General features: G+C 33.3%; 3 protein-coding genes across 4 annotated transcripts in view; all 3 read right to left on the bottom strand.

The window, feature by feature from the left end:
- Window positions 1-2,315: 2,315 nt before the first annotated feature.
- Window positions 2,316-4,531, bottom strand: LOC129787095 (leucine-rich repeat-containing G-protein coupled receptor 5-like). Its single transcript, XM_055822409.1, has 2 exons — window positions 3,670-4,531; window positions 2,316-3,584 (listed from the first exon to the last, which is right to left on the bottom strand). The coding sequence occupies exons 1-2, from the start codon at window positions 4,408-4,410 to the stop codon at window positions 2,466-2,468; spliced, it is 1,860 nt and encodes a 619-aa protein (XP_055678384.1). The 5' UTR covers window positions 4,411-4,531; the 3' UTR covers window positions 2,316-2,465.
- A 666-nt stretch (window positions 4,532-5,197) lies between these two features.
- Window positions 5,198-5,917, bottom strand: LOC129787096 (heat shock protein 27-like). The gene has a single exon (XM_055822410.1). The coding sequence runs from the start codon at window positions 5,915-5,917 to the stop codon at window positions 5,336-5,338; it is 582 nt and encodes a 193-aa protein (XP_055678385.1). The 3' UTR covers window positions 5,198-5,335.
- Window positions 5,918-8,462: 2,545 nt separating this feature from the next.
- LOC129787100 (uncharacterized) overlaps window positions 8,463-20,339 on the bottom strand; it is a 232,590-nt gene continuing 220,713 nt past the window's right edge. For both annotated transcript variants that reach the window (XM_055822417.1, XM_055822416.1), the window contains exons 7-14: window positions 19,885-19,961; window positions 19,682-19,809; window positions 16,018-16,137; window positions 13,611-13,756; window positions 13,255-13,420; window positions 12,134-12,375; window positions 11,849-12,061; window positions 8,463-11,629 (exon numbers count right to left, since the gene is read on the bottom strand). In XM_055822417.1, coding sequence (XP_055678392.1) covers window positions 11,499-11,629; window positions 11,849-12,061; window positions 12,134-12,375; window positions 13,255-13,420; window positions 13,611-13,756; window positions 16,018-16,137; window positions 19,682-19,809; window positions 19,885-19,961 — 1,223 coding nt within the window. In that variant the 3' untranslated portion in view covers window positions 8,463-11,498. The remainder of the gene's footprint in view (window positions 11,630-11,848; window positions 12,062-12,133; window positions 12,376-13,254; window positions 13,421-13,610; window positions 13,757-16,017; window positions 16,138-19,681; window positions 19,810-19,884; window positions 19,962-20,339) is intronic.

Raw genomic sequence — 20,339 nt, forward strand, 5'->3', positions numbered from 1 at the left:
AGGGAGATGGTGGTTAAACTCGGCAAGATTGTCTTTATATCCTCAACGTTCTCCAACTCTATCAGTTTATTCTCATGCAGGTAGAGTGTCTGAAGATTTGAGAGTGATTTTAAGTTCTTGAGATTGAGAGAGGTCAGTCCATTTGCTGAAATATCCAGGAAGGTTAATTTCTTTTGAGCTTTAAAGTAATTCTGATCTAGACTGATTCCTGTTGAGCGTAGATTTAGTGTTCGAAGATCATCCAAAAGGCTAAATGTGGAGAAATGCAGTGGTGAGAGAGGGTTCTCAGAGAGATCAAGGTTTCGTAGAGTTCGAGTGTTAGTAATGTTCTTAAGATTGCTCAGAAGATTCCCAGAAAAGTCCATAGTTTCGATATGTACATCGGATTTTATAATCATCTCACTGAATTTATTGTATTTTCCGATATATTTTTTAATACTGTTTTGCTGTTAAAAGAAAAAGACAAAGAAAAACATTACTATGAATTGAAATAGTAGTAAAATAGATAAAATTTGTACAAAAATGTCTTCAATGTATAAATAACATACCCAGATTTTAAAACTCTTTGTATTTTCGCAACAGTACGATATATTAAGTGTCAGTTTGGGTTTAATGTGCGGTGGAACTTTAGGAAATAATCCAGAAAATTGAAGATCTTTATTGTAACTTATATCCAATTCCGTTAAATCCATAAAATAAATAAAGTTGAACGTTAATTTTTTCAGAGCATTATTATTCACATAGATGAATTTAAGTTTTTTTAATCCTGAAAATACTTTTTTCTCAAGAATTTCAATGGCGTTAAAAGACAAGTCGAGAAGTTCAAGCTTATTTAGCCCTGCAAAGGCATTCAGCCCCACAGAAATTATTTTATTTCTCGACAAGTGCAGCTCCTTTAACTCTTTTCCTTCGCTGAATACAAAATCTTCAATTTCTTTAAGATCGTTTCGTGATAAATCCAGAATCTTCAGATTTTTTGCACCATTTAGTGTTTTATTCCCGTTGAGTTGGCGCACGTGGGACGTGGATAGATCCACCTTCGTGATTTTAGGAAAAGTTGAGAATAACGTTGTTGGGAACTTTGTCAGATTGCAGTTCTTGAATGTTACGGATTCAAAGTTTTTTGTTGGAACTTTAAATCTTATTTCGTCGTCATTTAAATTCGTGAACGTGCACTTGATTGAATTGCTCAATCTTTTGTCACAGGAAACATCTTGAAGTAATCCTTTGTTGGGATAGATGAGACAAACAACCACTATTATTGCACTAACAATAAGTTGCAATTTCATTGCCATGATTAGAAATCACAACATTTACAAAAAAAAGCACTGAAGAGCTTTCTTAAGCCTTATATTGCAACTGAAATAATTTTTATTTGGACTTGTTGGCACAGAGAACTCTGGGAGAAAACTAAAAAGAATCTTCAGTGAGAAATTTTTTTAATACCAATTTTACACCAACTCTGATAACAACGTATCAGTTTATAGTGGTTTTATTTTGGGTTTTTTTTACTAAAATTATTCTTAGATCATTTTTGCGAATTCATCTGATAAGGAATTTCATGAATAACATGTAATGCTGTCTGGAATTTATTGCATAGGAAATGCATAATAATTTTAATATATTATTAAATCCGGTATGTTATAAAAAATTTTTAATAAGAAATTGTGTGTGAATTTATAGTTATAGACTTTTGAAGATTAGAGGTGAACAAACTTCGAGGAAAATAGTCCTTGTGCGTCGAATCACAGCTAACACGCGAGTAAGCGTTATCCAAGAATTTCCGTTCCCAATCCTGACCTCACATGAACTATAACCAAATACCCATAGTTTAAATTTTGTAAATAAAAGTGTTTTACATACAATTTTTTTTATTTCGGAAACATTATAGCATGTATAAAAGCGTAAATATACCAAAAGATAAAGAAAATTCATATCATTTACACAAATTATGTTTTCCTGTTGCATGTTTTCCTGTTCCTGTTGATATATCGCAAAAAACTGTTTTTTTTTTCAAGCAAGTAAGCATAAAATGAAAATATATGGGAATAAAAATGATTATAGCTAATCAGTTAAATTGAGGAATGAAACTCTAGAGCTTGGCTATATTATGTAGTTCTTTTATTATAATAACAAAATCTTTCAAAAAACTGATTAAACCTTTTGAATTTTTATACAACTCCATCACTAATCGTTTATTCATAGTCTCTTCTAATTCTGACAGTTTTGATGTAATACCTTTCTAAAATAACAACTTGTAGTTAGAAAAAGGAGGTCTTATTCAGTCAATTTCAGAAATAAACAAGATGTAGGTATAGAATCGATTAGAATGATAGTTTATTATATCCAAGAGATTCACATGATCTTAAACGGATTATAGGTAAGAATATGTTCAATAGTATAATATTATAAGTATAATAAAATGATTATGGTTAAGATTTAATCAATTAAACTCTGAAAACTGACTAAAATAATTCTTTAGTGACATTAACAAAATCTCTAATAAAATTCATTACACTTTTTGACTCTTCATATTTCATTTTAACGGATTCAATTTCCGACATTAACTCTTCAACCTTTTTGTTTAGACGTTCAGTATTTTGATTAATATTAAATCCTTCTCTTTGTGTAATATTTTTAAGATCATTAATATTCTCTGTGAACTGATGGCCAAAATTCAACAATTGTTTTTCCATTTTCATTTCTAAACGTGATTGATTTTTCCAAATTATGTTTGTGAGTGTTGATAACTGAGTAGAAAAATACTTATCCATGGAAATAATTTTGGATATTAGATTTTCCTCTATTTTATTTTGATATTGCATCAAATCTGTAATATTCTTCGATACGATTTTAGTTTCTTTAGATCTTTCAATTTGCAAGTTGTTCATGATATTCCGGTTACTTTTGACTAATTGCTGTTGGAAGGAGTTTCCTAAATAATTAGTGATTTGTTTGAAAAAAATAGCTTGTTCCAGGTTCTTAGGCCGTAATTGACTCATTTCACTGCAATTGACTCTCATTCTAGTTATGTCCTCTTTTTCGATGACTTTGGTGCCATCATAAACTTTTATCTTTAGGTTTTCAAACAATTCGTGCATTAAAATATTGTAGGAGCAGCTGAAGTTGTTCTTGAAGAGGGAGATGGTGGTTAAGTTCGGCAGGATCGTCTTTATATCCTCAATGTACTCCAATTCAGTAAAATTGTTCTCGTGTAAGTAAAGTGTCTGAAGACTTGAGAGAGACTTTAAGTCCCTTAGATCGAGAGAGGTCAGACCATTTCCGGAAATATCCAAGAAAGTTAATTTCTTTTGTGCTGCAAAATAGTTCTGATCCAGAGAGATTCCAGTTGAACGTAGATTGAGTGTACGAAGATCATCCAAAAGGCTAAATGTGGAAACGTTCAGCGGCGAGAGGGGATTTTCAGACAGATCAAGATTTTGTAGAGTTTGAATCTTTGTAATGTTCGTAATGTCTCTCAGTAGATTCTCAGATATATCCAAGGTTTCCCACCGTACATTCATATAGGTATACACGTCAATGACTTTACTGTGCTTTACAATATATGTTTTTATATTAGTGCCCTGTTAAAGAAAAGCGAAATCTTAATATATAAAGCTAAAAGCATTTCAAATAAGGAACGAATGCTATTAAATACAAATACCATACCCAGGTCTTTAAAATTGTTTTATCTTCATTACAGTACGAGTAATTAAATGACAGTTTGGGTTTGATGTGTGAAGGTAGGTCCGTTAACCATCCATTTACATCGATGTATTTATTGTTACTAATATCAAATTCTGTTAAATCTTTCAATTCACGAAGGTCGAACGTTAAGTTTTTTAGATCATTGTTATTCACATAGATAAATTGGAGTTTGGTTAATCCTGAAAATACTTCTTCCGTAAGAATTTTAATGTCGTTAAACGACAAGTCCAGAAGCTCAAGCTTCTCTAGCCCTGCAAAGGCATTAGGTCTCACAGAAATTATTTTATTTCTCGACAAATGAAGCTCTACCAACTCTTTTCCTTCGCTGAACACAAAATCTTCAATTTCTTCAAGGCTGTTCCGTGATAAATCCAGAATCTTCAATGTTTTTGCACCATTTAGTGTTTTATTCCCGTTGAGTTGGTGCACGTGGGACGTGGATAGATCCACCTTCGTGATTTTAGGAAAAGTTTTGAATAACGTTTTTGGGAACTTTGTCAGATTGCAGTTCTTGAATGTTACGGATTCAAAGTTTTTTGTTGGAACTTTAAATCTTATTTCGTCGTCATTTAAATTCGTGAACGTGCACTTGATTGAATTGCTCAATGCTTTGTCACAGGAAACATCTTGAAGCAATCCTTTGTTGGGATAGATGAGGCAGAAAATCACTAAGAGTCCACTGAAATGTGTTTTCATTGCCATATTACAGAAATTACTCAAATCCCAAACAATCACTGAGAACACTGAAGAATTTAATTAAATCTTTAGAGCTGTAATTAGGACTTGTAAGACTTGTAAGCACATAGAACTTTGAAACCAAACTGAAAAGATTTTATAATTTGAAACCTATTTAAGAAAAATTCCCAAAACCCCGATAACAATATCTTTTTGGTTGATTCATTTTGGAAATTTTTTGCATTTCCTAATAAAATTAATTTTAGAGGGGGAATTTTGCGAATTCATATGTTTTCTGGTAGCGGAAATACATATTATTTTATCTTATTTTTCTTATCTCAATGTTTTGAACATTTTTAATAATTTGAGAACTTTGAGATAACTTGCAAAAAAAAATTAAAGATATTTTTGCATTTTTGTTAAAACGCCGTTGATAAAATTTTGGTATTTCTGTTTTTGGAAATGATTTTTCCTTAATTTCTCTCTGTTGCCTCTAAAATTGCATAAGGAATTTTCTTATGTTAAAACATTATAAAATATTTCTGCCACAGTTTATTTAGAATGAGTGAAAGAATGAAAATTCTTATGTAACTTTCCCCACTGACTTGATTTTCTTTATGACCTCGTTGATTTACGAATGAAATGCTTCTGGAAGATTTTTCACCTCTGTAGCATCCCACGCGGATTTTCCCGTCATGTCGCTGCCACAGTGAGAAATGCTGTGAAAGTGTCTATTTTTGAATTCCTCGTTGTATAAACACGCGGATTTGATGGCGAAAGAAAATGCTTTTTACAGAGAGACTGAAAGTCGGAGTGAAAATTTGAAAAAAAATTTTTTATATTTTTATTCCATCAGTACAAAAAGTTTAAGAAGAAATTCTTTTTGGGTTAATTTAAGGGGCTTTATGAGAGTAGAGAAGTAATGAGGCGAATGAAGAGAATGAAGCTTTCTTTAGCACTCTGCCTTTTCGGGCTTCTCCTCAGTTTTGGTGTCGTCCTTGACCGTGAGATGGGCTGGGCCGGTAATTTGGATCTGGATGACCTTTTCCTTATTCTCAACGGACTTGTTAACTGGTGGTGCTTTGATGGTGAGAACACCGTCTGATGAGAGCGTGGACACAACGTCGCTCATGTTGAAGCCCTTGGGAAGGGCGTAGCGCCGGACAAATTGCCTGGAGACGAGTCCATGATCATCTTCACGCTCTTCGTGCTTTCCTTCGACTACGATGTAGTTGTCGACGGTTTTCACGGTGATTTCATTGGGGCTAAAGTGCTGCACATCGAGGCACACCTGGAAGCCATCCTTCTCATTCAGCACAGGCTGCTTGGCGTCATCCTTGCTGCGATCAGTGGCTGTGGACAGAGACCAGTTGCGTGTGTAGCCCGATGGAGTCCTCAGGAGACGTGGCAATGTCCTGGCAGATCTCAATTCACGTGGATGGAAGCTAATCCCGAAGTTTGGATCAGAGAATCTCGATGTCCAGTTGTCGTAGAAGTCGTCAAAATCATAAAACCACGGTGAGAAGCGAGACATTTTTTTTTAAATTAACTTTTCAGAACTTTTCCACCAAAAGAAAAACTTCACAATCTCACGATTTCTTCTTCACTTGTCCCACTCGTTCGAATTACTGCCTCATCCGCCGCTGAAGAGGCAACATTTATACGATCTTTTTGTGATGATTTTGTGGCATATCGAAGAGCCTCGAAGCTTCTCGAAGTGGATTTTTTTGAGAAATTCTCTATATTTAGGAATGTATGATTCACGCATTTTCATAATTTTCACCACACAAATAGGAAAAACATCCAATTTATCTGTGCATTCACGCCAAAATTATCACCACTCTGAAAAAAAAAGTTTGTATTTGAGTTTGTCAAAGTTTGTAATTCCCATACATTTTTTAACAAACATGGAAGTGAAAAGGAGTCAAAGCCCTTTTTTGTCAAAGGAGATTACTTTTTAATCTCCAAGTTTGTTATTGACAAAAATAATATCCAAGTTTGTAGAAGTTTGTTATTGTTTGTAAACATTTGTATGAAAATCTGCGTAGCCCTCCTTACAAACTATTACAAGTTTTTTTGTTATATTTTGTTACTTTTAAAATAAGAGACATTCTTTTAAATAAGAATCATCAAAATTTATTAACTTTTAGGTTTACAAGTGTTTGGGATAATGTGGAGCTTCCTGGTGATTATGGGCGACCTGCTCCTTCCTCCATTCGCGAAAAAAAATCACTGTTATGGTTGCGTGGATGAAAATCACACTGATGTCGCTCTCTAGGAATTCCTCCAGAAGTTCCATACTTATTCTATTATCTGTAAATAAAAAGGATGATTAATTCGAGAATGATATCATAAACGATTGAGGTTATCTTTAAATAACTTACCATTCAATATGATTTATCTGCCTCAAAAACCCCAAACTGCACGCACAAGTCATAAAGTTGGGGATTCTCCATAAAGCCTCCATTTTTTCTGCTTTTTGCACTTTTTTTTTAAACGGCGTCCCCCTTTTCTATTTCTAATTAAAATGTATCCAAATAACAAACCTTCAACAAACTATTTCAAAATTGTTTGTTTAAGCTTGTTAATGTACTAAAACAACAAACCTTTTAACAAACTTTATCAAAAAAGTTTGTTAACGTTTGATTTTATGAACAAACCAGCATACAAACATATTTGTAATGTTTGTAAAAAGTTTGTTCTTCCAAATTTATTTAAATATGTTTGCAAAAATTTGTAAAATGTTTGTTAAAGCTTGTACTTTTTTGTATTTTTCCCTGAATTTACAAACATTTTACAACCAATAATCTCCAAATACAAACTATGTTTATTAAATTTCATATTTACCTCCAAATTAATATCCTTTAACAAACTTTGACAAACTTCGCTACAAACTATTTTTTTCAGAGCACACCTCATCGTTGCCGTGACACGCGAGCGTGAGAATCTCACATCTTATTAGACCATTTACAGAATGTGCCAAGAAAAGGAAGTTAATTTCGTTGAATTCATAATACTTTTATTTTTACACATTTTGCATGAATAGACTCATTGAATGGGCCATTTAGTAGTTTGTTTGTTTTTTAAGTAATTTTGGGATTGTACTAGGTGGCGCATAAGTTAATGCATGATTTTGCATGTAAAGCAGCCTTAAATCATGCATTAACTTATGCGCCACTCTATAGTATGTAGTAGTGTTTGCGTAGAAGTTCTAATCAGAATAAATCAATGAATGAATAGATTCTTTGATAAAAGAATTTCGTCATGAACTTTTTTTTTACTATAAATTGATCAGAAATTAAGAATATATGAGTGAGTGGATCGTTATCAGTTTCTGGAGAGTTTGAAAAAAAAATGAAAAAATTGCATAATATTGTATTTTTCATCCCCTGTTGATTTTTTCTGGTTTCTTTTGTTCTGCTGAACCTTTTAGCTGTGATTCTTTCAAAGAAAAGAATAGCACAGCTTCTGTGTCCACTCTAAAACTCAACGTCGTCGGATCGAGTTCAAACTTGGTATGAGCACGAATTTAGGCTTTTTACGTTTCGTAGATGATTTGATTTCGTAGATGTTTAGTTTTTCATGTTTTCGCGAAAATACTTCAAAAGTGTTCAATGAAAGTTTTATTTTATTTATTTTTATTAATTTTATTGATAAAGGGGTTGCCATCATCCCTGATGATTCCTCTAAATGATAATTTTTAGGAAACATTTTGAAAAATGTTTAGAAATTGATTAATAAACTTTTTTTTTTGAGAAATTAAATGAAAGTTTAGAATTAAAAAGAAGTGATTTTCCAACGTATAGAGACAATAAGAATTTTCCGGATTTTTCTGGGTGAAAATTCCCATTTAATCGACGGAAAACCCGAAAAATTATTATTACTTTAGAATTAATTTATCAACTTACCTTGAACAGATTCCTTTTACAACATTTCTTCGATCTAAAAAAATCCGCAATAAAAACTAAAATTTCAAAAGCATTAACGAGTGCTGATCAAGAATCCTTGAAAACTCCTTTCAATAACCAAAGGAGCAACCCAACAGACGAAAGGGAGGAAATATAAATAAAACAAAGTTGTTTCAATTTTTATAGTTTACACATTTTTTCTCTTCAATTATTCAATTATTTTATACACTTGTGGTTTTGCATCTGCAATGTAATTGATGATATTTACAACACTCCCATCTCATATTACATTTCACGGAAAATATTTATTTTTTTTTTTATAATTTGCTAAATGAAAATTTGTGTCTGTAAAATACGGAGGAATAAATTAGATGTGATCCTCATATTGGAAATCCCTTTTCCAACCAGCAGCTACTCCTCACTTCATTTTCTCCTATATTTACAAACTTTCTCCTTTCCTCTCTATAACCATTTTTCCTCTATTATGTCGAGGCTATAGCGTTTATTTTGTAGTTTTGGGCAAAATTTGTGGTTCCTTTTTGTGTCTATTTTACTTTCCATTGATGAATTGGTAAAAAAAACATCAAATATTCTTCATTCCATTTAACTTTTTTTCATTTCTTTTCATACACATTTCCTCACGCCCATTTACCCTTTATTTTCATCTCAATGTAATTCTTCTTGTGTTTAAATATGCAATATAAGGTAATTTAATATCTCTTTCTTTTTCTATATTCGTTTCCGTTTCGAAGGCAAGACAAAAATTGAATACACTGCACTTTGATAACACTTAATACAAAAATTTGGTGAATTTCTTTTATATATTTTTCTTCTTTTTTTGTGTATAAATTTGAGTTTCATTTTATTTCATTTTTTGGGGCTTCTGAATTTACTTTTTTTGTGAATGAGAAATTTCTTCAGTTCTTCCTTCATTATTTTTTTATTACAAACATTTCTTAATAATTCTATTTTATTCATTTTTCTCTATTGAATTCCTCATTTAGTAACTTCTTTTTATTTACTTTTTCTCCTCTTTAACAATTCAGGATTATTTTTTCCTCGCAAGTTTCTGAGGAAATTCTTCTGCCTTTCCTCCCAAATTTCTATTTTTGTATTATGTAATTTTACAACACGAAGAAATTTGTTTGTTTGTTTTTTCGGAAGAAAAAGTAGAATTAATGATGATTTTTTTTCACGATAAACATTCAAAAAATTTGAATGATTCCGTTTGAATATTTTATTGGTGATAGAGAACATTTACTTTTAACAGATCAATTCTTAGTTTCTCTTTTTTTTTCGTATAATTTTGTATTTTAGGATTTAATATTTAAATATTAGGGTTATTCATTATTGAGTTGTAGTAGTTGCGTAAGAAATGTTAAAAAAAGTTGTAAATAAGTACATTTTTAAGGAACTCTTAATACAATTTGAATTTTTATTTAAATGCTTCGCGTATGGAAATGAGTCAGAAATATTATTAAAATAAATGCAATTTTTAATCACTTGACGTTTGACGATGTATTTGTCAACTTAAGAAAAATGTAAAAACTTTGAATAATTTATTAGAAAAAATTCCCAGCAATTCTGCTTAGAATCTATGTAAAGAAGATAAAAATTTATTACTTTTAAATTGAGCTTTGAATGGATTTTTTATGTAATTTGACAGCAATTATCTAACAGTTGACAGACAAACCATTATTTGACATAAATTATCAAATCTCACTTTTCATATACAAAAAATTTAGTTTGAGGAACTATTTTTAATTCTTTGACATTAATTTATATTTGGACAGGTTATGGTTGATAGATCATGCTTGCTCTGCTTGCCATAACTAACTTTTGTCAAATGGCAAAAGTTTGTACAAATTTTCATTATAAAATTAAAGTTAAGACATTATTTTAATTTTAAAAAGTCTTTACCAGCTTTTTATTTAAAAAATAAATTTAAAAAAAATCATTGATATATAATGAACATTACTCAATTACTTACAGTCCAAAGTGAATAACCCTAATATTTTCAATTCCATCTGGTTTTTCTATGAACTGATAAAGTTTCTTTTAATATTTTTTAGAATTTCATTAAAACCTCTCTATTTTTTCACATTCTGTCCACCAAAATGCTTTTTTACTTCGATTTATCTTTGTGTAATCAATAAATCTTGTCTTTAAAGTCAGTTTTACATTTTTTATACACCTTAAAATCACAGATTCCTGTATGGGTTAATATTTTCTTTATTTTCCAATCTATTTAATTCATTCATTTCTTTTTTTTAATTTAAATAACTACACAGGTTGGTGTTATTTGGTTGGTTCTCTCCAACCGGCAAAGTTCTTTTTTTATTTATTTAATTGGGCGAAAAGAAGGAGAATTGTAAGAAAAATAAAATACTTTAAAAATTAATTGGCGACATTCCGTATACAAATTCTTCTTCGAGAATCACGATATCGATTAAAAAAATGCTCTGAATTAGTTCTTTAGCGTTTTGAATGGATTTCTTTTTACATTTTTCTTTCCACACATTCTTCACAATTTGCGGCCCATTTTTACTGAAAATTCTGCGACAGGCTAATTTATTTTATTTTATTTATTTTTTTTAGTATTTACAAACATCACATTTCCATTAAATTGTCTCTTAAGAATATTTTTTGCAGGCCATGTGTGGAAAAGAAGGGGAAAAGGTTCTTTTGTAATAAGTTTCGCCCAAAGGGTGCTGAAAGGTGCCTGAAAATTAATTCTTTTTTTTCTAGAATTCAAAATAAAATTTGAAAAACAATCTATTTTATATCATCTACACCGTCACTTTATACAGTCGTTAGTCATCGAAAAATTCCTTTAAATTTTTATTGTTGTATCTATTTTAAAAATCAATTTCTTCTCATTTTTTTCTCTTACATGATTCTGTACAGTTAGCAAAAATAATCTAGTATCACCTCGATATCATATCGGTTTTCACCTTCTTTTTTTCTCATCATTTTTTTTTCTTTTTAAATTTTATCATCTCATGTAATTTTCAAATATATTGGTTGATTACCTTTTTTTTTCTTCAATAATAGTGTCTCTTTTTTTATCCTCTGTAAAAATATGTACACTACACTTTAAAAGGAGACCCGGAGGTCTCGTCGTTTACATTTTTCTGTTTTTTTTTGGAGTTGAGGGACTTTTCTTTAGCCTCCTATGGGATGCCTCTAAGGATCCACGTGGAGGAGTCAGCTTCGGGAACTAATGGCAACAATTGACACAGCCGCAATGGCCCAAATGAGGATCCAATGGCTTGTGGGTAGACTCGAGGAATTTGTGTCAGAACATTTGCTTTCTCTGTCCAGCATATTGGATTTGTCTGTTAAAAAGACAAGAAAAAAATTGTTAATCCTTTTGTGTTTGAATTTGGTTGATTTGCGTGTCTTAAAATGAATTAAAATCATTTAAAATTATCTGGATTTAGTTAGAAGACTTTTTTGTTGTATACTTTTTGCTAAAATTCGTGAATATTTAGCTATTTCATCAGGTATCGAAAGAAAAAGAAAAATTAAACTTAAGATTAAGCTAATATTCTCACCATAAACAGTCAAATTTGCCACTAGATGTCGATCTAAGCTAACCCCAACTGAAGATATGATGTTAGATCGGTAGCAGGATTCACCTACAAAGAATTTCGCCACAGTGCCCTCTATTGGTTTGTACGTAATACAAACACCATGCGCCGTTCCCACATGCTTAGCCACAATGAATGTGGTTGAGTTCTCCGTCCATGATCCGTGGCACATGTACACTGCAACAGTAATTGTAATTGATTTGATTTAGCCAATAGATGGCGCAAAAGTTATAATAAAGAAAAACTCACTTTCTTCCCCATCTTCACTGCACGTCGGTCGTACTTCGATAACATTCGGTTCATTGCAACCAATCAGCAAGTGCCGAACGGAATTGTAGTTAATCACACAAACTGGGGTTTCCCTTCGTGAGCGTCCAACGTCAGAGGGCTGCAAACTGCGGCGCTCTCTGGTGGTAATTCCGCGTGTTTGACGATGCCACGATGAAGCATCACCAACTTCCTCGGAATTGCGAAAACTCAGAGATCCATGCCTGTTGAAGAATTAAAAGAAAATCGATTAAATAAATTGAAAAGTTTGAGCTTCAAATGAAATCGAAACTTAAGAAGCAGGTGCGGAGAATAAAGAAAAAAACGACGACAAAAAAGCAGAATGAATTGGTAAAATTCAAAAGGGAATTGGATAATCTGGAAATTAAGACGCGTCGATTTCTTTGTGAATTTGCTTAATGATACGCCTATTAAAATGAATGAGTCTTATATTTATCTTTCTCTCATTGGGTTTGTTATTAATACAACCCAAATGAATGAAAAAGAGTTAAAATAATAATGAGAATGATACTCAAAATTGTTATTTTAATTCAAAAGTTAATGCCAAAAGGTTACGCAAATGTCAAAAAAATGAATAAAAATTCAAGAATTTTGTTTAATATCTGTTCCAGCGATGTTTGAAAATTATTTTAAAATTTTAAAAGCTTGCGTGATAAGATTTTCCACAAATTTTCATTTAAACATGAAGATTAAGACGTCTTGAAGAAGAATAACAAAACACGCGAGGAAACACCCCATCGTTGTTATCAAATAATATTTCTTAACTCTTCACATATAAATCTTCGATATTTTATTAAATTTTGAACTTTCAGTTGAAATATAGTTTTCAACAAACCCCCAAAAGAGGAAGAAAAAAAAAACCTTTTCTCAAGGAAATTTCTCTTTTCTCGAAAAGGAAGAAATTCCCTAAAACTTTCATATGGCTCTCAAAAGAGGGTGTGGGTGTGTTAAGTGAATTGGAAGCATATAGTCTTCCAAATCTAATCTACCCTCACTCATCCCTTCATCTACCCCAAAGCAAAATAGTTGAATTGATTTCCACAACCCTTTGAGGGTGTGAAAGCAAATTGCATGGGAATTACCTTCGATGGGAATTGATCTCATGGTGATGTCCTCCGTGGATGTGTCCTTTGTTGCTGTTGTTGCTGTGATTCCTCTTATGACGCGATGCCACGTAGGGTGGTCCAATGGCACCCCGGATGGGGTAGAGACCCTCCAGGGGACAAACCTCCGATTCGGGATTGATGGCTGGATATTAGCAAATGAAATTGAGATTGGAATACACAATTGAGTCACAAAAAGGGACATATAGCAACAACAAGGAGAGCGGAGGGAGCTCCTGTAGAAAGGCAAGGAAATTTATCTGCGCGTATATTGCCAGGAAAGCTCCTTTTCTGTGTGAGATGGAGAAATGTGAAGGTTTGGGTGGGTGACGTACCTAAGAGCGTGATGTGGGGCAATTTGTTGATGTCAAAGTGATCCGGAGCACAAGCATCCTCAAGTCTCGATGCCGCAGAACCCATTTGTAGCTCAGCAACGTGAGTGTCTCGTCGATAGAACATCATGCACATAAATCCCGATTGGCTGTTTACACCACAAGGAATCGATATAAAGAAACATGATTATTTATGTACAATCGTTGGTTGGGAATATTCTGCCCTCCCCCGCCGCCCATATGAGACTCTCTCTCTTTGTAGAGAAGATGGAGCATCCACCAGGGCAAACCACTTTTATTCCACAAAGCACGCACAATAAAATATTGACGGCACAGGGAACTTCGTGCAAATTCAAATGAATCACAAGCTACAATTTTCATAAATTCCCATCAGAAGTCCTCCATTTTTTTCTACCTCCTGCCATCCACCACCTCCCTCTTGTGGCTCTTCGTTGCGCTTAACATGAGATTTTTTCTTCGGTTTTTTTTTTGCAATTTCACAAAATTTGCAAGATAAGGACGCTGCGAGGAACTCAACTTTAATGCTTTTTGAAAGCTTTTATCAGAAGATATGTTTATTGTTCCATAGCTGTGGGGATGCAAGTTTGTTCTCTTTTTTAAAAGGAAAAAGCTTCTGCTATGTATAAAAAAGCTTACTGGCTATAGATTTTCTAAAAGTTATAAGTTTATATACCTACCGCATAGAAATAATTCATTTTTTGAAGAAAAAAAATCTGTGTGGGGAATGATGCACAAGATGAATTTCAAATGTTATTGCAATATGAAACATAGCTCATGAAGCATAATGAGAACTCCGAACAAAACTATCCAAAAATTGTTTTAATACAAACTTTTATAAGTTTTATGCGGTTATTATCTCTTTATATTTTACCTTGTTAATCCTTGCAATTTAATTATAAATACTTACATCGTTATGAGCAAAACATAATATTTTTTTTATTGGCAATTATTGTAGAAAAAAATGCAAATCTTGTTCTTTTTTTTCTCTTTTTAAGGGGGGTCTCTTGGAAAAATTGTTTGAATTTACATAATTTTTAATGATGTAAATTTCGGGGTTTTTCTTAAACATGGTTTTCCGATGTAGGTTACATTTGAAGCGTAATTATTGAAGTATAAGAAAATCACTTTTCGCCATCTTAGGTGCGACGCCATCTTGTGATTTTCCGACTTTTCCGCAGAACTGCCCTAAAACACAAAGGTAGGTTTTTCTCAGGATCTACTGGATGGATTTTGATGGGGTAAAAAGCAAATGAAAGAGGAAATACCAATGCAGATTTTGATGTAGCGGAATTTTGAATTTCCTTTCTGGGGCTGAGAAAAGTGGAAAAACGTCAAAAATATCCGAAAAAAGTCACATTTTTCCACTTTTCTCAGCCCCAGAGTGGAAAATCAAAATTCCGCTACATCAAAATCTGCATTGGTACTTCCTCTTTCATTTGTTTTTTACCCCATCAAAATCCATCCAGTAGATCCTGAGAAAAACCTACCTTTGTGTTTTGAGGAAAATCTCAAGATGGCGTCGCATCTAAGATGGCGGAAAGTGATTTTCTTACTCTTCAATAATTAGGCTTCAAATGTAACCAATATTGAAAAACCAAGTTTAAGAAAAACCCCAAGAAAAATAAAAATATTTAATTTCACCAGCTCTCACAAGAGACCCCCCTTAATTAAGCTAATATTTTGTTTCCATACGCACTCCGGGAATGAAACTAATTAAACTCAACAAGTAATTATTAAAAGAAAAATACTTTTTCATATTTTAAATAGAGGGCTGAGGGCAGTAAAAATATTTAAAAAAAATTACATTTAAATGCGAATAAAATTTAATAGTTTCTTTAAGTCTTATATAATTTTGTTGTAATTTGTTGGGAAATAAATCAGCAATTGAACGGAATTTCCTTGATAAATCCTTACGTCCGCGTTTGGAAGAAGGAAAAAGAGCCACAAAGATAAGGAAAAGAAAGTTTTTAATCATTGGATGGAGAATAAAATTCTCCTTGTGCACCCGCACTGATGTCGCTTAAGAAAATCAATTCGTTGACTTCCTTGAAGCTCTCTTTCTTTTTGTGCAGAAGAAAAAAAAATAATAAAAATGAGCAACATGGCAAAAAAGGAAGTAATTGAGAAAGATGTTGCACTGGTTAGATTGTTCTTTTTTTTGCATCTTTTCTCTGTGTGGGGCACTCAATGGGGAAATCATTGCCCTCTGTCGATTGCGCAAAAGAGCCTGGTCGAGGGTAGTTGTGGAGGCACACTCGAGGCTTGTGGGGGGAGGCAAGACGAAAAAGGAATGAAAGTTTCCAAGTTGAGAGTGGCGTATATGTTCCCATTGTAAATAATAATTTACTCCTCCCCATACTATATGGACGCTGTGCAAATAATTACTCACCAGCCTGTTGTGTAGTGCACCACAGCCATCATTTCCGTTGGGGTTTGTTTGTTAATTTGCTCACACAGAGCCCGAGTCTCCATTGCTCCGCTCTGCCGTGTAATGTGCATTGATCCATCACTGAAATTGAAATTTATTTATTTACTTAATATTTCCTCAATTGCAATTTACCCATTTGCGCTACAAACACCAATAGATACACCCCCCAAAACACCCACCCACTCCCACGAACCTTGTAGCCCTTTCCGCTAAATTGACTCTCATGTCCCCCATATGGACAAATTGGAGTAGATGGATCCTTCACCCCCCTAAAACTAATCACTTGGGCGGTGCAATTGAAGGAACTTCCCGGATTAATTACCAAAGTTCAACAAGTTTGATAATAATTTTGAATAATGCCTGCAATATGTTTGGCTATAAACTATCCTCAACTCAATTTAATTTCCTTTTTGTGCTCCAATTCATTCCATCTGTTGGAATTCATACTAATCCCCCACCCGTCCGGAGTTAATGGTTCTGAAACACTTCACATTTAGAGAAAGAGAAATAAAAAAGAATCAATGGTCATTTTTTAACCATCTCATAAGGCATTCATGCCTCTCAATCGAAAAGGCATTTTATGGTTGTTGGGAAAAAAAAATTGAGTGCATTTCCCCAATCCTTAAGGGGTCAATTGAAAGTAAATTGGAATTTTCATTCATGAATGATTTTCGCAGCTCTAAAGCTCTTCTCCCAGAGCATGTATGAAAATTGGAGTAAAAGATGCGAAACTTCCCAACCACAGAGCTCATCCAAAACCATCGCGAGGGTGGAAAAAGTTTTCATGTCCTGATAAATATTTTTCAGGGAGAAATGCGATAAATTCCAGAGCTAAAAACTTTTCTATTTTTCCTCTTTTCTCTCCTCTTTTGAAAAAAAAAAGAACCTCCGAGTTATTTCATGTTTCCTCCCCTTTTTTTCAACCACCATCTCTCTACGTATGGGCAACTGTATTCAGAATCCCAGAGAGAGGTGAAATGCCGCAGAATCATCACTAAAAGTCAGATGGGGGAGGGAGGAGATGTGTCTCCCAGGGAAAGGTGTGAGTGATGTGATAAATTTTCACTTCCTGTTAAGTCATTTTTTCTACACCCTCGTCCCATGGGGATGCTCTTCTGTCAAAGAGTTGGGAAAATTGAGAGGATATTTTAATATTTATTTTCAAAACAACCATTCAGCATTGTCTCGTGCAACTTCAACTCCATTATTTTGTGTGTGTGTGTGTGTGTGTGTGTGCCGTAGGAGAGGAAGAGGGTGGTTGAAGTGAAAGGAAAAAATTCAAGTTTATTTGGACCAATATGTCAGGGAGACAAATATGCAAAAGTTTTTCGCTTGAGATGAAAAAGAGGGACAATTTTGAGGATTGAGAAGGGAATTTTCCAAGAAAAACACTTCATATTATGAAACAAAATTGTACGATATATAGACTATTTTTATCTCTCTCTAAGGGTGGAAATATGTTTTATTATTTTAGTTTCATAAATTGCTGAATTTTTTAGTTGAGGAATTTTAAATAAAAATAATAAGGATTTTCCTGCCTTTTAGATATTTTTAGAATATAACCTTGGATTTTCTTAATTTTCCTGGAAATTTTTTAAAGTTTAACATGAATTGAAATGTCCATATTTTACAATATTTGGGTAAGATTTTAGAATTTTTTGATAAGTTCTTAAAGTTAGAAAAATTCGAGAAATTAAATCTCTGAAAAGCAACACAAAAATCATATGAAAAACAGAATTTTCCCCGTGGGAAAATATATTCTCCTCAAAAAATCACCAATTTTCTCATAATTTATAATTTTTATAGCAAAGATCATAGATTTCTAATATCTGTGAAAAATACTCATAATTCTCTCGATTCCTTGATAAGGCCCTTAAAATTTTCATAATTGTTAATCGATTTAAATCATTTTAAATTTAAGAGACCTTTAAAAGTCCTAAAAATGTTTTTATTCTCGTTCCTAAGTCTCCTTAAATTATTTCTAGATAATGTTAATATCTATAATTTTCCCTAAACCATTTTCCTTCAACTCTGCCTAACCATTTTAGCATTTCTTCGTGTTTTTCCTATTTCTCTCCGCAATTGTCTGTGTTGTCATCGTGAAATCGAAATGAGGCAACATCCTGGAGTGTGGCAGAGGGGCTCAATTGTCCCTTTTCCACCCCCCTCTTTCCCTACAAAAAAAAAAACTAGGGAAAAAGGCGATTGTTGGGATGAAATAGTGAGAGGATCACAGTTGATCTCATTTCCGGGCACCGACAGTGAGTCATAAGAGTCATTTGGAGGGTATTTTTTTCTCTCCCGGAAAAAAAGGGGTACATGTGTGTGAGTAAATATAGAATGAGAAAAATTGCACTGAGAGGGTTAACTTTTCATTCCGGATGGAAGGGTGTGTCCGCCTACTGTCCTACGAATTTAGGGTTTTCATTGTGGATGGAAAATTGAAATAAAGGAAGTAGGGGAGAGCGGGGTTAAAAAAGTCACTTAAGGGTTTAGAAAAAGCTCAAAATATCATATTTCCGAAATAGATAAAGCAAAATGTATGGCTCAATTCTTTAGGATATTTCTTGCCCTACAACTCTTTCTCAGATCATTTTGTTCTATCTAGCTAGGAAATATGATATTTTGAGCTTTTTCTAAACCCTTAAGTGACTTTATTAGCCCCGCCCTCCCCTACTGTGATGTGATGAAGAACGAATTTGTGGGAGTTGATTTTCCTTTTAAATTTGAGGGGGTATTTAAATTTGAAATTGGCGCCCTTTTTTAGGTAAGCTTCTAACGTTTGCTTTTGACATTATCTATTGATTTTTTGACGTTAGTTTAAAAATGACAGCTATATTTTTCACATTTAGTTATTTGATAGCCGCCTATATAACACATAGAAATATTAATCTCTAAAGCTTTACGCAGACTTTCATCCCCGAAAAAATCCCATTCATAAGCTATCATGTCACAAAGTGGTAATTAATTTGAATATATGCTCTTGATAATAATATTTCAAATATATTCAATCAAAGAATCACACTAATATATGCTTTTGAGAGGCTTATCATTTGGTTTCTCTTCATTTCCCATTTTGGTGAGGCAGGGATATTGAATCAGTATTTAATTGGATCCAGTAATTATTGCGGCTATTGGTAGTTGAAATTCGATTGATTTCAGATACTAATTAAATGCCGAACTCTGTGAAAACTCACCATGAAACTATGCTTACAATTTTGATACCGCACCATCCCCACCTTTATGGTTGCTTCATGAATACATTTTGGAACGATTTAATAATGCGTCAATATGATTTCATTTGATTTCTACAGAACGCCCCCCACAATCCCTTTCACCTCAACCCCCCGGACAAAATTCAAACATTTTCCCTCCAAAAAACACATGCGTTACCCTCTGGTGTAATTTTGAATCAATTCTATTAGTAGTAAATTTCATGGAATGGCCCACATGAATCCTCTTCCTCCACCCTTACCCCCCGGAAAAGTGTGTGAGTGAATTAGATGGTTAAAGATGGGTCGATCGGAGGCCTGTGGGGGATGTGTTTGGGGAGTGCTATGTGTGTGCTAATTAATTACAATCCCAACATTTGGGACGCTAAAATTAATTTAGTGTGCTGTGTTACCTTTGATGAAATGTGTAGCCAACATTCCCCTGAAGTGCGTGCCAATGCTTGGGTCCTTTGAACCACGCCGGGAAATCACATCGTTCCGCTGGTGGGGCCTTCCTCAGGGTCATTATTCGTGAACCAACCTGACAAAGTAAACCCGCACACAATTTAAAATTTATCATCTCATGCGCTTCTTGCTTTGTGTTATAGAAACAAACCTCAGCACTGTCGAGCCCGTTGCAGGTGGCATCACCAGATTGTGCCAATTTGTAAGCTGCATCCTTTGACGAGAGTCCTTTTTGGATGTTGCCAAAAGTTTCCAAGAAGATAAACAAAAAGGAAGACAGAGAGAGGATTAAGTTTCTGTTGAGAACCAATATGGGAGTGTCCCGCAAATCTTAGGAAAATATAAACACTTTCACTCAAGAAAACTTCCTCTCCAGCAACCAAATTTATTCTCAGCCGAGGGGTTAATGTCTCAAGCTGACTTTATCAGGCTTTAACTGTTTCCTTGCATAAAATCATGAACATTGACTTTAAAAGATATTTCTTGAAAATTTAAAAGGAATTTTAAATATTTCTTAAAGATTATTTAAAAAAAAATCTCCCCCTAATCTTTAAATCTCTGACCAAGAAAATAAATAAAATTCATTCCAAATTAATCCCTAGAGGG

Source organism: Lutzomyia longipalpis, chromosome 1 (assembly GCF_024334085.1).
Source record: "Lutzomyia longipalpis isolate SR_M1_2022 chromosome 1, ASM2433408v1".
In the NCBI taxonomy this organism is placed as follows: domain Eukaryota; kingdom Metazoa; phylum Arthropoda; class Insecta; order Diptera; family Psychodidae; genus Lutzomyia; species Lutzomyia longipalpis.

Coding starts and splice junctions, on each gene's coding strand:
- LOC129787095 (XM_055822409.1), bottom strand. CDS start 4,410: ATGGCAATGAAAACACATTTCAGTGGACTCTTAGTGATTTTCTGCCTC. Junction 3,585..3,669: donor AAACAATTTTAAAGACCTGG/GTATGGTATTTG, acceptor TTTCTTTAACAG/GGCACTAATATAAAAACATA.
- LOC129787096 (XM_055822410.1), bottom strand. CDS start 5,917: ATGTCTCGCTTCTCACCGTGGTTTTATGATTTTGACGACTTCTACGAC.